The sequence below is a fragment of the Prunus persica genome, chromosome G7 (genome assembly GCF_000346465.2).
Source record: "Prunus persica cultivar Lovell chromosome G7, Prunus_persica_NCBIv2, whole genome shotgun sequence".
NCBI lineage: Eukaryota > Viridiplantae > Streptophyta > Magnoliopsida > Rosales > Rosaceae > Prunus > Prunus persica.
In genome coordinates this window covers 12,778,536-12,794,289 of record NC_034015.1, presented here as the reverse complement: position 1 = coordinate 12,794,289, position 15,754 = coordinate 12,778,536, and the positions used below count along the sequence as shown (strand labels likewise).

Genomic DNA, 15,754 nt, shown 5'->3' with positions numbered 1-15,754 from the left:
GCTCAACTTCCTTCATGGTATCAGAGCAAGGCTTCACGTGTTGGGCCCAACGGCCACACGTGCTCCCACGTCACTCAATATGTGTTGTCCACGTGTTAGGCTTGAAAGTTTTGCCACACGTGCGGGGGCGTGTTGAGAGTGTTTGTCCCACATTGAAATGTTAAGGGACCTAGCCTGGATTTATAAGGAGTTGAGCAACTCCCCCCATTGCCAATTGGTTTTGGGGTGGAACCTCAATTTCCTTCATGACTTCCTTCAACAATGATAGCTACAATGTACCCAGATGTCACTGAACACTGTTAAGTCGAAATCAAACCAAAAGTTCGGAAATTTCAACAAGAACCCACAAATCCAGACAACCATTCCACAGAAGCAAATCATCAAACACCATTCAAACAACAACTCAGAGTCCAAAAATGAAAATATAGAAAACCCAACGAAAATGAATCACCTGCTTGTTGATCTCCACACCGATGGCGCGCTTGGTGACGTTCCAGACGCGACCAGTACGTCCGTGGTAGAACTTGTGGGGCATACCCTTGTGCACGGCGCCGTTAACCTTGACGTCGACATAGTCGCCGATCCTGTAGGTCTTCAGATAGGTTGAGAGAGGAATGTAGCCCTTCTTCCTGAAGGCCCGCGAGAAGAGATCGCGAGTACGAGACCTGAGACCGTGTCCAGCCGGCATTTTGAGCTGCTCTCTCTCTAAGGTTTGGAGTTTTGTTTCTGAGAGTGGCTGCTAAAGCCCTAGACGATGAGAGTGTAGAGTTTTAACTCCAATTCAAACACCGGTACGAGAGATGCTGGAAAGCTTAATTGTATATTGATAATGTTGAATAGAACGTTACAAACTATGCTATCCTAAAGACAACTGCAGTAATTAGGTAAATGTTAGAATAGGATAATTAGTTTATTTAATTAAAAACAACTGCAGTAATTAGGTAAATGTTCCTTGAACAATCAGTTTAGCGAAAAACCTTTAACATGCGCTACAGCTTCTGTCTTCAAGCACTATCCTCTTCTAACAATTTCCTTAACTTCGAGAAAACCGGTAATTTGAGGGGCTTGGTTAGAACACCGTTTTCATCAAGTGGTTGCAGTCCCACATCGGCTGCTTAGACGAATCTCAACTCTTTTCTCCTCAATAAATTGCTTCATATCCTATTCATATTATCTCAGACATGAAGCACAACCCTCTCCTTTAATTGGGCTTCAAATTTCTGTCAATTGGGTCTTCGTAAAGGACCACTTGGAATTTTTCTTGTGTTTAAAGTTTTTAGTCAGTGTCAGATATTTAAATTTGAAAATTTTCTGAATTTTTCATTATTTATTATCTAAGATTTGGGAATTTCTGAAATTTATTGGAATGGAGTAATTATATTCCGAATTTTCGGAATCGGCATCAGAATTGGCATCAGAATTGATTTCTAGTTTCGAACATGTTTTGGATGGAATTCGGAATGCCTGTTTCTCATCCGGAGGAATTACAGGCCTATGAACTTTTGCATTTTGAAGTCTCATTGTGTATTGAACTTGTTTTGAAGAGAATATCGACTGAGAATGAACTTCTCTACACACTTTTTTCCTTCTCACTCTCCATTTCTTTTCCATTCGAATGGTATACAGAATCACTTTCATCAGCCTCTCACATTATATTTTGTTCAATATGCATAATTGAACCTCATTTTGTCCAATATGGAGTGATATAAATATAAGAAAAAGAACAAGCTTTTCATTCCCAAGACAAAGTTTCTAAAACTTTTAACTTATTTCAACAAAGCCCATCTTACAAAATGAGGTTTAAAAAAACCTTTCTAGGGAACCTATCTTACAAAATGAGGAAAAAAAGACAACTTTCTAACATTTTCTTTAGTTCTACTGCACAAACCCCAAACGACAACTGACCTTCTATTCTTCAATGAAGCTTTTATTCTAATAACATTTCAGGAAACAAGACTCTACTTTATAGCAAAGAAAGGTGACCTCTCAGAGCTCTCAGTAAGTCCATTCTTGGGGCAAACCAACATCAGAACGAAGCTGGTTATAGCAATCCCCTCTGCCCATGCCCACGCTTTCGATAGGTTTCCTTTGCTGGATGGCTTTAATCTGCTGGATATTTCTCAACCCTGCAACAAAAACATATAACCAATAAAGAAAACCATAACTGCAAACAGAAAAATTGAGATCAAAGTATTGGATGAAACGCACAATTGACAGCCGTTGATCAATGGGGCTGCGGCCAGGCTTGGCTTTGTAGTTTTCATGTAACAATGCAGCATTCAAACAGTTCAATGGATTTCTAATTTTGTTTACTAATTACAAGCAGTGAAAACAAACATTCAACCTATCTAGAGGTCAGCACATGCAAAATTACTCAGTTCATATATATATATATATATATATATATATATATATAAGTGGACAAGCAGACCCATCAGTCCATATTCCAATAGAGATTAACATTAATGAATAGGTCCACCCAAAATATAAACAATGGGTTACTATTCTGCCTAAACAAGGTGCTTCAAGCATATGAAGAACCACTCAACAACCTTTCTCAATTAAAAACAAGATGTTCACATTTCAACTTTTAACTACAAGTGGAAATATATAGCATCAAAGAAAGGATAAAACTTCCATTTTTGTATAAAAGACACACCTTTTGTTTTGAGAAAAACTTCCATGAAAGGCTAATAATGCTATGACACGCGTGATAACACTTACACGTGGCATAACATTATTGCTTGGTCGGGGATAACAATGCAACTAAGTTTTTATCCTTTATTTCAGATTGACACAAAACTTCGCACAGTTGGTACCAAAACAGATACAAAAACAAAAGTGTGCCAGAAACACATCAATACAAATTACGAAAAGAATAAGGAAAAAGTTGACGAAAATAAAAAAGAACAAAATCAAAACTTCGAACAGCAGAACAAAGAAATAATAACTCACCCTGTTTCTTTTTGACCTGAGGATTCCTGGTGGTGGTTGTGGTATTCAAAACCCTGGGATGAAACACACCTGTGCCTCCAGAAACCCTCTCAAAACCACCCATTGATCCAATCCCACTTCCCTGATTCGTCCAAAGGCGGTTTTGCGGTCTATTCAAAACCCTCTTCCTAGTTTCCAGAAAGCTACAGACCTGCCAAAAATGACAGCACATTACCATTAGCAACTCTCGAAACTCTGCCACTCCATTTATTGAAAGCTGGGAAAAAGCAAAAGGCTTGAAAAGACAGACCAAGAGTAAAAATAAATAAATAAATAAATACATGACAGAGAAAGAAGGAAAACCCGGTTCAAGTTTTGTGGTTCATTGTTTACCTGAAGTTGAGCCGGTTTCAGAAACTGATTGTGGTAATGGAGTTCAGCCCCATACCCATGAAAGCTTGCACCTTTCTCTTCGAGACCATGACTGAGGCTGAGATTAAGAGACCTCTGAGGCAGAGAACCAAGCTGGTTGTACTGAACCGGCGGTCTGAACGGCTGCAAACCCAGTACAAGCAAAGACAAAATAGACCGTGTTAGTGTTAGCTAGCTCTGTGTGTGTGGGGGAGAGAGAGAGAGAGAGAGAGAGAGAGAGAGAGAGAGATAACCTCCATGGGTATATGTAGCAGAGATTTTGAAAGGCATTGACGTTGTCTGAGGAAAGAAAGAGCAGCCAAGTGTTGGGCGACCTCGTCCATGGAAAGAAAATGGTGGGGGTTAAGTTTGGAGGTTGAGTTGGCAACTTCGTTGAGGAAAATGTCTGAGGGAAGCCATCGTTCACCATCATTCAGATTTGGAGGAAACCCAGCCATTTTAAGCATAACCCACCAAACTTCAATTCAAACAGAAGAACAAGAGGAACAACAACAACAACAAAAAAGCAAGTTCTTTTTGCAAGAAGAAAACAGAGCACGGAGAAAACATAGAAACAGATAAATAAATTTATTTATTTTCAATAAAACAGAGAAAGATAGAGAAGGAAAAGCAGTTTCAAGGGTCTGAAAAGCGGGACTGCCATGGTCTCACTTTCAAAACAACATTGTAACTCTCTCTCTCTCCTCTATAAAGCAGATAGAGACAAGTGTATTACGGCCCGTTTGGTTCCCAAGGAAAACGAGTTTTTGGAAACTGATTAATGACTCAATGAGCAGTTGTCAATTTCAAGACTCAATGGAATTGGGAAATTTAAAAAACCGGGTATTTATTTACAATGTTGTTAAAAATACGACTTTCCCAAGAATTTGTTTACAAAAATAAAAAAATAATTTTAAAATAGGAATCTTGGTGCCAAACAAGCCCTTAGAGCTCAGTTTGGGCTTAGGCCCGTACTCACACGATCTCTTGAGCTTGGCCCGTATTGGTCGGCTTAAGGGTGTAAGTTGGATTGGAAAATCCAATTCCGACCGATTCTGGTCCGAAATTTTTAAAAAAATCTGACTCCAATACCTCCGATATCCGAACATACCGAAATCCGATTTTTCCGATAAAATTCAGATCGGAATCGGAATGTATCTGTAAATTCCGAAAATTCCGAACTCATTCTTATCCGATTTTTCCGAATTTTTCTAGAAATTTCAAAAATTTTAATTATAATTACATTATTTTTTGTTTATAGGTCTTATATATGTTTTATTTCAGTACTCATATATTCATATGCTAAACATAGGAGTATATTAATTTAAGACTATTGGAAAAAGAAAAAAAAAATCTTGTTTTTCTCTAAAAAAATATATAATTTTTTCCAATAGATTAATTTTAACATAAGAGTATATTGATTTAAGACTATTGGCAAAAAATATATAGTCTTGTTTGGGTCAGAGGTGTAAAATTAAATGACATGGTTCAAAGGGTAACAATTCCATGGTCACATAATAAGGGTAAAGGCCATGGTCACACACTAGATTAATAGTTGATCCAATAAAATTGATCATGGTTCAAAGAGTAACATTAAATCATACACTAGATTAATAGTTGATCCAATAAAATTGATAATGGTTCAAAGGGTCACAATTCTATGGTCACACACTAAGGGTAAATGTCATGATCACACACTAGATTAATAGTTGATCCAATCAAATTGATAATGGTTCAAAGGTTAACAATTCCATAGTCACACACAAGGTAAATGCCATAATCACACACTGGATTAATAGTTGATCCAATAAAATTGATCATGGTTCAAAGAATAAAATTAAATTCCATGGTCACACACTAAGGTTAAAATTAGTGCCAATTAACATCAATTATGATAAAATCAATTTAACTTGCGACATATGTGATTAAATTATATGTATATATATATACATGGAGAAATATACAATAAATTTATAACAATAGTGTTTAATATTATAATATCCTTCAAACAAAACCAAAAATGAAAAAATAATCTACAAGTGGTATTTTCGAACCCAAGGCCTCTCACTTGCAATTCTGCAAACAGACCACCATAGCTAGAGTTGTCCTTGAAAAAAGCATGTCAACTGAACATATTTAATAACTGATTAAAGGAGTTTGAAAAATATTATAAAAATCTTAGGGTGAAACCCTAATTTATATTTGTTTTCCTTTCTTTCTTTTCTCCGGCCGCCCCATTCTTTTTCCTCTTCCTCCATCCAGCCGTTTCTTCTCACTTCTCATTTCTCTCTCTCACCTTCCTGACCATTCTCATTCCTTATTCTTTTCCTCCGCCTCCTCTCTCTCTCTCTCTCTCTCTCTCTCTCTCTTCACGACCATATTTCCTCTTCTTCGTGGCAATAATATAGATAGACACCATTTATTGGAAAACTAAACGACAATACTGATGGAATACCACTGCAAGTATGCACCAAAGTTTCTACAAGTCTTCCTGTCAAAATTACTTTTGGCTTTGACCTTCGAAATTCTTCCAATAATTGTGAAAAGATTTAATTTCCGAAAGTTCCGACTTTGCCGAAAATTCTACATCATAATGGTATTATTATATTCCGAAATTTCGGAATCGGCATCAGAAATGAATATGACTTCCGAAAATTTTTGGATTGAAATTCGAAACTCCTATTTTCGATCCGTTCCGGCCAAAGAACAGCCCTAGGTCGGCTCGTTCGCGTTCCACTACTCGGCCGTTTTGGTCTTCACTGCACAACTCAAAACTTCCTTTCCTTTATACTCACTCGCGTGGGAAAATACATACTACTCGCAGTAGAAAGATGACGCGTATCCCCTGGGACACGTGGCGTTGTATTGATTTCACGTAGATAAAGGTCTACGCGGGAGTGAGTGTGCCGTTGCCCGGGAAAGGCTTGCAGGCACAAATCAACGCAACGGATGTGACCACCTGCTAAGACTCATCACTTTCGCTGACACGTGTCTTATGAAGGATGGGATATTGTGTGCATGCATTCACATTAGTTACCGTGTCCCTCTCCTTTTTCTTGTACAATCATCTTCTCTTCTTTTTATTTCTTTAGGGTACTGTTAGTCTTTTAATTTTTAAAATTGTGTTTTATGTTTTTAATTTCACTTATTGAAAAGTGTCTGGACAAAAAATGATGTTTTTAATTTCAGTTTTAATTGACGAAACTGGCGGAATGAACAAAATAAAACATCCATAAGAGTACGAGAATTTCCTAGCGAAACTAGCGGAATGAACGAAAATAAAACATCCATAAGAGTAGGAGAATTGCAAGGACATTTAAGGGCCAGCTTTAGTACAAATTCATTGGCAATTACACTTACTAATCTAGTAAACTAGTTTCCACTAATCAACATGGGAGAAATGTTGGATACCACCACAGGATTTCAATACACAAATTTATATGGAAAGAAATGTGTAAGAAATGTAATAAAAGGCAACAGATTTCCACCAAACTTTTAATTCAGATTGGTACCATAATGCGAAATCCAGACACTTATGAACAACCACCCACACTCGCATATTTGGGAATTTGTAGGAAATTCTGCAATCACTCAGCATGTAGCCAAAATTCCATCTTTTCACAAAACATGAAAAAGGAAATTTTCTTTTCCCCATTCAAGCTTGGAAACACACAAAGATCAACCCTTTTAAGCAATCTTCAAAAGGCCCTACAACCATTCCCACTACTCTAAATTTAATTCTCACACAGTATATGTTCCCAAATTCAATTGCAGGCTTTAGACAAAAGGACCCATGCAAAAAAAAATTTACCTCCAAACTTTGACAATTGCAGTTCCTAACTAAACGACATCGTTTTCTCTATTAGCCAAGCCTTCCAGCTCCAAAAGGGTACCAAAATGTGGTGTATTATATACCCATAAAGTATGTCATAGTAAGGTATACCTTCCTCATCGTATACCAAACCGCATACTATCAATCACTGTCACCATCATCTCCCTCTGTTCACACTTTCTCTTCAAAACTTGGCCATGGAGTGGGGAAATGTTCCTGCTCACATGCCTTGAAAGCAAAGTTATTTGCCCTATGCAGCCATCCTTCTGCGTATCTCATAAACCGTACTGAATATGCCAAGAGTAGGCTTGTTGCACACAAAGCACTTCTTGTTCTTTGAATGATGCTGTGAATGAAAAAGCAAACTAATGTTAGAAAAAGCTTAAAAGAAACTCAACATTGAAACACAATGACTATTATACTTGATCCGCAAGTCTAAAACAACATTGAATTCCATAGAGCTATCACAGCCACATGAGTTAAGATGATACATTAAGAAAGAGAACAAACCTTTAGTGTACAGTGCTCGCAGAAGTAGTGGTTGCATTTAGTCACAACAGGATAATGGTTGCCGGCAGATGAAACATGCAAATGGCAACGAGCCATCCTCATCATCATCATCATCATCATCTTCCTCTGTCTGGTCCACATCATCACCACCCAAAGCTAAATGTCTCTTCCTTATTTTCTCTGCTTCGTCCTACTCCCTTTCCATCTGCCACCCAGACTTGTAGTCTCCACGATCATGCATAAACTTGCAAGAATCTCCATACCCACAGTAACCAGTGTCTTTGTAATCCTTACATATGTCTGGCTAATAATCAAATCTTGTGGTAACTCTGATGTGAGCAGAAGCCCTGAGAGGCCCATGGGAACCTCCCGCTTTCTCACTGGCCACTGTTAGCTCTCTTCAGAACCCAGCCTTGTAATCAGTATATTAGTGGATCCCTTTATACAACTTTTCGTCCCCAGTACCTTTGCTCTTCCCCTTCAAAGCCTCCTTTGCCAGCTTAAGAACTCTCTCACGAACTGCTTAGGCATCTCTAGGGAACTCAGTCTCAGTCTCCAAAGTCGCAATTGCTTTACTATCATGTTCAACTTGGATTTTTTATGAAGACTTGAACTCAAATATTACATTGCTATCAGGCGTAGAGCTCTTAGAGAGTCCACTAGAAAAATACAGCTTGCCATCAAGCTTTGAGGCTTTTCTTTGACTTGGTAATGATGTACTGTTGCATCGATTTAGCTAAACCAAAATGGATTCATCTGCATCCTCAACTTGTGATACTCGCAAGTGCACAAGTCGTTGGTAATTTAGCATATGTAAGTGCGAGGTTGATTCCACAAAGATTGGTGATTGAATGATCCAAATCAGTTTCCCTACACAAAACAGAAATGAAAACAAAAGAACATAAAACAAGGAAGAAAGAAAATAACTAACTCAAGCAAATAAGTTCCCAAATTCAATTCAGATTCATGGATTGATTTTAGCTAAAGTATGATTAAGCCATAGTGTCTCGCCCTAACCTTGTATTCCTAATTCCTTAATTTGATCATATGTTGTCTAACCTAAAATTAAGCATTAGAAATCCATTAAGCATAGAAGAATGTTTTAAACAATCAAGTATGCATCTAATCCCTGTTGTCGAATGTCCATACATACTCTTCCTATTCATAGTTCAATTTGAATTAAAGCATGATGTCTACTCTTAATTCAAACCAAGATAACTAACATACAAGTTTTAATGGTGATCAATCATTCAAACAAGCATATTAACTTATAAGCATAATGAATAAGAACAAGAACCGTAATTGAAAATTGGAAACTTATCAAACTTTAAATAAGAATTTACATTACAATGAAAAATAAATTACAGCTAAGAAGCAAAATGGTTTTGTACAACACTTGAGAACATTAAAGAAAAACTTAGAGAATCTGAGAAAGAGAAGGGAGAAGTGTTTGAGAACTTCAGAGAATTTAATAAAGGGAATGGTGAGGTGTTTGAGAACATGGAGAAATTGATGAGAGAAACTTGGAGAATTTGAGGTGAGAAGGGAAAGGTGTTTGAGAACTTGGAGAATTTGAGGAAAGGAGGAGAAGGAAGAGAAGGAGAAGGGAGAAGGGAGAGGAGCTCTAGAGAGGTGTTTGAGAGCTCCCCCCCCCTCCCCCCTCCCCCCTTCCCTTCTTGGGGTGTGTTTACAAGTTTGGAAAACCTCACTATTTATAGGCCTAGGGGAAGTGAAATTCTGAATTGAGTATTGATTCTACCTACAACACTCACTTCACCAACTTTACCTTACTTCCCCACAAAAAATAATTAGCTCATGCTTATGTCATGCATGACAATGCATTGAAGTCTTCTTTTGGCTCGCTTTGGGCGTGTTCCTCCATTTTGAAAAATCTGGATCTTGAAGCTTTTTGTCTTATCTTTCCAACCATATGCAGCCCAGCACAAGGAAAAATCGAAAAGGCTTTCAAATGTCAGTTTTGGCACAGTAACGCAGATACTGCTGAATTTAACCTTAAACTGCCAAAACTGACATAACTTCCTCTATAAGACTCGGAATCATGAACTGTAAAATGCTCCAAAAACTAGACTTCTGCATCTTGTCAATGATGTATGGCTCATTATCTGGTTCTTCCTAAGCAAGTACAGTCCAATTCGTGAAGTTGACTGATCTGCAGACACAGTTTTGAGCTAATTTGACTCCAAAATGCATTAAATGAGTCTTAAAGCTTAATACACTAAAACAAACACAAAAGAAATTAAAGGCACATGTTTAACCCAAAAACATAACCAAATCATAAGTTAGAACGGTACAAAATGATATGTAATTATGCACCAATCAAATACCCCCAAACCTAGATTTTGCTAGTCCTAGAGCAAAACAAAAGAAAAACAAAACAAGAAGTTAATTAGATCACTTCCACAGGTAACTTGATTGCATTGAGCATATGCAACAAGCCTTTAAACCTCTAGGCATCACTAGTATGAGGAGTTGTGTCTCCTGAGGGCATAACAGATACGATACCCACAAACATTTTACTAATTCTACAAAACGAAGTGGTTAGAAAACTTATTAGATTTTGTTAGTCCTAAAAAAAAATTAATAATAATAATAAAATTTTAAAAAAAGACAAAAACAAAAGCAACTTCTTCATCTTCCTCATGGCGCGCTTCCTGATTCCACAATAGGAGCCTTTAGTTTGGCCTTCTTGATCTCCTCTATCGGGTTTTCACTTACCACTTCTTGGGGCTCATCACTTGAGCTCCCAAAGATCACTTTCTTAGCTTGAGCAAAACTTGTCTCGTGATCTCGCTTGCGCTTCTTTGGGTTCTCCAAGGCCTCCAGCTGTTTTTGCATGCCTTTAGAATAAGAATCTACCATCTTTGATAGCTTTTCGTTTTCTTCCTGCAATATTTGAAGCTGGCGTTGGTTCTTCTCTGCTGTCTTTGCCCTATTCTTTTTCAATCTTTTGATGTCACACTGATATTCATCAACCAAATTTTGCTCTGCCATCAACTAAGCTCTCAGTACTTGCACCTCATGAGATTTCGCAATGAGGCGATGCCCCACACTTGCGATAGATGCCCCACTTTGCACGCTCAGTACCATGACGTCGCTCACTAACCGGTTGTCATTCCTCATTCCTAGTATGCGCACATCCTTAGGAGTCATCAAACTTCTCGCAACTCAAATGGCAACTTAAATGTCAAGGAGTAATGAGTCGTTTACTGTCACTGGTCCTCGTGAAGAAGCAAATTAGGGCGTCCAGACCGATGCAATTCCCTGCCCTCATGTCTCTTTTGGTAGAGCCAGGTTAAGATCTAGAAAAGATGGGAAGAAATACAACATTTTCTTTCGACTTTCTTTTCTCTTAGCTCTCTTTTTTCTTCTTCCTTTTCTCTCTTCTGCGTGGTTGTAATTTCCTTTTATAGACGTCAATTATGACAAACCCTAGCCATTACAGCATCTAAGCATTTTTTTATTTTCTCGCGTTCCTCAAGCTTCACGGCCTTTTGGCTTTCCAACCATCTCCAACTAATTTATAGCAACGTGCCCTTTCTGAACGAACGCATTCAGCAAAGTCGTCCTGACTTTCCATGGCATATGTAATTTGTGCTTCGGAATCTACGGTGCCTCTACCTGTCCACACGTGGCTCTTGCTTGCTGGCTGTGACTTACTGGGAGACAACAATAGGACCAACGTTTCAGAATCCAATTCACGTTTCATCTTAAATAAATAAATAAATAATTCAATTTTTTTTAAAAAACGTGTAGGCTTCGGAATTCGTTATGGGTCAGGTTTCACCGTTGTCTGGGTTTCAAAGTGGGTTAATTTCATAGTGGGTTGGGCTTAAAACATGGTTTGGGTTTCAGTTTGCGTAAGCCTGTGTGATTAGGGGTTACTGCTTAGTTTTTATTCATTTGTTTGTTTGTTTTTGTAACTTTTATTTTATTTATTTTTGTATTTCAATTATTGTATTTTGTGATATATATTTACTTTAGTAACTTTCATTTATGGTTATGACATTGCTTTGTTCCTAAGTTTTAAATATTGAGGACAATGTTCATTTCTAGGTTTTGGGGTATTGGAGTCTAGCAAGTAAATATGGTTTTTCTTAAATTTTTTAAAATATTTTTGCTTTTTTTATATTAAATTTATTGGAGTCTTGTTATGTTTTTGAGTCACTTTCATAACACTTTCGCAGGTAACTCGATTGCATTGAGCGTATCACACAGGCTTACGCAAACTGAATCCCAAACTATTTTTTAAGCCCAACCCACTATGAAATTAACCCACTTTCAAACCCAAACAACGGTGAAACCCGACCCATAATAAATTCCAAAGCCTACACGTTTTTTTAAATTGAATTATTTATTTATTTAAAATGAAACGTGAATTGGATTCTGAAACGTGGGTCCTAATGTCATCTCCTAGTACGTCACGGCCAACAAGTAAGAGCCACATGTCGATAGATATAGGCACAGGCAGATTCCGAAGTGGAAATTACAGACGCCATAGAAAGTCAAGACGACTTTGCTGAACGCGTTCGTTCAGAAATGGCACGTCGCTACAAATTAGTTGGGGACGATTGGAAAGCCAAAAGGTTGTGAAGCTCGAGGAACGCGGTAAAATAGTAAAATGCTTAGACGCTGCAATGGCTAGGGTTTGTCGTAATTGACGTCTATAAAAGGAAACAAAGGAAATTACAACCACGCAAAAGAGAGAAAAGAAAGAAGAAAAAAGAGAGGAAAAAAGAAAGAGAAAAGAGAGAAATAAAGAAAAAGGAAGCAAAAAGAAAATGTCGTATTTCTTTCCATCTTTTCTAGATCTTAACCTGTCTCTGCCAAAACAGACATGGGGGCAGGAAGTTGCATCGGTCTATACGCTCTACTTTACTTCCTTATGAGGACTAGTGACAGTAAACGACTTGTTACTCCTTGACAATGAAGTTGCCATTGGAGTTGCGAGGAGTTTGGTAGCTTCTAGGGATATGCGCATACTAGGAACGAGGGATGACAACCGGTTAGTGAGCGACGTCGTGGCACTGAGCGTGCAAAGTGGGGCATCTATCGCAAGTGTGGGGCATCGCCTCATTGGGAAATCTCATGAGGTGCAAGTACTGAGAGCTCAGCTGATGGCAGAACAGAATTTGATTGATGAATATCAGTGTGACATCAAAAGATTGAAAAAGAATAGGGCAAAGACAGCAGAGAAGAACTAACGCCAGCTTCAAATATTACAGGAAGAAAACGAAAAGCTATCAAAGATGGTAGATTCTTATTCTAAAGGCATGCAAAAACAGCTAGAGGCCTTAGAGAACCCAGGAAAGCGCCAGCGAGATCACGAGACAAGTTTTGCTTAAGTTAAGAGAGTGATCTTTGGGAGCTCAAGTGATGAGCCCCAAGAAACTGTGCGGATATTTTGGAGCTCAAGTAATGAGTCCCAAGAAGTGGTGAGTGAAAACCCGAGAGATGAGATCAAGAAGGCCAAACTAAAGGCTCTTATTGGGGAATCAGGAAACGCGCCATAAGGAAGATGAAGAAGTTGCTTTTGTTTTTGTCTTTTTCTTTTTTTCTTTTTTCTTTTTTCAGGACTAACAAAATCTAATAAGTTTCCTACCACTTTATTTTGTAGAATTAGTAAAACGTTTGTAGGTATCGTATCTGTTAAACCCTCAGGAGACACAACTCCTCATACTAGGGATGCCTAGAGGTTTAAAGGTTTGTTACATACGCTCAATACAATCGAGTTACCTGCGAAAGTGGTTTAATTAACTTCTTATTTTGTTTTCCTTTTGTTTTGCTCGAGGACTAGCAAAATCTAGGTTTAAGGGTATTTGATCGATGCATAATTACATATCATTTTGTACTGTTCTAACTTACGATTTGGTTATGCTTTTTTAGTTAAACTTGTGCCTTTAATCTTTTTTGTGTTTGTTTTAGTGTATTAAGCTTTGGGACTTATTTAGTGCATTTTGGAGTCAAGTTAGCTCAAAATTGTGTCTGCAAATCAGTCAACTTCACGGATTGGACTATACTTGCTTAGGAAGAACCAGATAATGAGCCATACATCATTGGCAAGATGCGGAAGTCTAGTTTCTGGAGCATTTTACGATGCATGATTCCGAGTCTTCTAGAGGAAGTTATGTTAGTTTTGGCAACTTAAGGTTAAATTCGGCAGTATCTGCGTTACTATGCCAAAATTGACATTTGAAGGCCTTTTCGATTTTACCTTGAGTTGGGCTACATATGGTTGGAAAGATAAGACAAAAAGCTTCAAAATCCAGATTTTTCAGAATAGAGGAACAAGCCCAAGATAAGCTCCCAATGCATTGTCATGCATGGGAAAGGATTGTATTACTCCCCCTTGAAGCGATTAGGTCGAGCATGGATGCAATTGGAGGTCGCGACTTCTCCTACTACTCCACACTTCCTATCCTTATGATTGAAGTTGTCTTCTCTCTCCTTTTTTATTGAGCTACCCTAAATTGCTAAAACAAACACAAAAAACTTGAAACGAAATTAAAAGGATTAGGAAATAAAAACTAAAATGAAAAGGAAAATTAGCACACATCCAATTCCATGCTTGAAAGTATCAAGCATCAAAATAAATCAAACCAACTTATGGAGTTCGTTCTTTCTCAAATCTGATTATCCATAGTGTGTGGTTTTAATCAAGTATTCAGAAAAAGCAATTAAGCTATGGTGTTTAGTCTAAACACAAATTCCGAACCCACTAAGAACAAGAAGAACAATAGAGAACCAAGTAAGTAGGCTGTAAACATGGTGTTTATGTAAACTTGAACAAGATATTTAAATAAGAGCAAGTGAATGAAACTATAAACTAGAAATAACCAACATGCTACTTGGAACGTCTTTTGTGTTGTGTAAGCTAGGACTTAAACCCAGTTCTCTTTCTTGGAGGCAATTGTCCTTTTCGTTGGATTACAAACACAACTTATCAATTAACGTCATCAGCTTTAAAACATGAAACTGTCTAGTTATTAAAAATAAAGTAGGAAAATCAAATAGAATCACGTGATGTTTGACAGGACTCGACCCAAATTCCAATTTGGAATATGAGCCGAACCCTGTGTGTGTCCAACACTTAGCAGGTGCCGGGCACACTTGACCAAATTGCCCTTTTTAATTAAGACTCAAAATTCTTTTAAGGTTTGAGTTCTGCCGAAAATTCAGCAGAAATTCCCATGTATTCACTCATTTCCCAAAATTTTCACTTGTAAAAAAAAACACAATTCTATAGTCCCAAACGTTCAGCATACAAGAATTTTATCCATACTCAATTCAACAGCAATTCACAACACAAACAAAACACTAGCATTTACCTTGTTTTACACGAGAATTAACGGTAATCCAAATTTTGCTCAATAACCAATTCAAAGCATAATTCAACATTTTATTTTGCAGCTGCACCTAGGTTGCCTACGTACCCTTACCAAAGGATCAAGCCTCACGTAGTTCTTTCTTACTTCACGCACTAAAAGCTTCAACTCTACTTAAACCTCTGAAATCGTACCAAAGATTTTGGCTGAAGAATAATCCTCAACCTAATCATATATGCACATAAACAACACTGATATGTGTGAAAATGGGAAAGTTACTCAAATAACTTCTAATCACAAGAAATCTTAATATCATTGTCAACGATTTGAATAAAGCATACTTGTATCTTCCACATATAATAACGGACTCATCACTTAAGAGAATAAGTATAAACTGTAGAAAATTCTTAAAACTCGGAAACTTTCAATCCTTGCCTCAAAAATTAGAAAATAGCTATTAAACTTTTACTCCAAAAATACCAAGATAAAATCATCAATATCAGTTAAACATCTTAAAACCCAAATACTCTCCACCTAAGCGTACCCCTATTCATATTCCGTCAATTCCGGTAATATTCCGTCAATTCCAAGTATCATGTCTGTTACATCCTCGCAGGCTTTGGAAACCCGAGCCACAATCCTCGTAGAACTTGGGGGGGCATGTACTCAGCCCGAGAAAGCATATCCTCGCACCACAGGCGTCCCCGAAACTCGTAGGGCATTA

General features: G+C 37.6%; 2 protein-coding genes and 1 pseudogene across 2 annotated transcripts in view; all 3 read right to left on the bottom strand.

Annotated features, from left to right (window-relative positions):
- LOC18770852 (60S ribosomal protein L21-1) overlaps positions 1-1,100 on the bottom strand; it is a 2,560-nt gene extending 1,460 nt beyond the window's left edge. The window contains exons 1-2 of the mRNA XM_007203760.2: positions 978-1,100; positions 452-871 (exon numbers count right to left, since the gene is read on the bottom strand). Of these exons, the coding sequence (XP_007203822.2) occupies positions 452-688 (237 nt within the window). The 5' untranslated portion in view covers positions 689-871; positions 978-1,100. The remainder of the gene's footprint in view (positions 1-451; positions 872-977) is intronic.
- Positions 1,694-4,004, bottom strand: LOC18769855. The gene is made up of 4 exons (XM_007202561.2): positions 3,600-4,004; positions 3,328-3,489; positions 2,956-3,145; positions 1,694-2,126 (listed from the first exon to the last, which is right to left on the bottom strand). Exons 1-4 carry the CDS (start codon positions 3,810-3,812, stop codon positions 1,996-1,998), a joined length of 696 nt encoding a protein of 231 aa, XP_007202623.2. The 5' UTR covers positions 3,813-4,004; the 3' UTR covers positions 1,694-1,995.
- Positions 5,736-10,699, bottom strand: LOC109950394 (annotated as a pseudogene).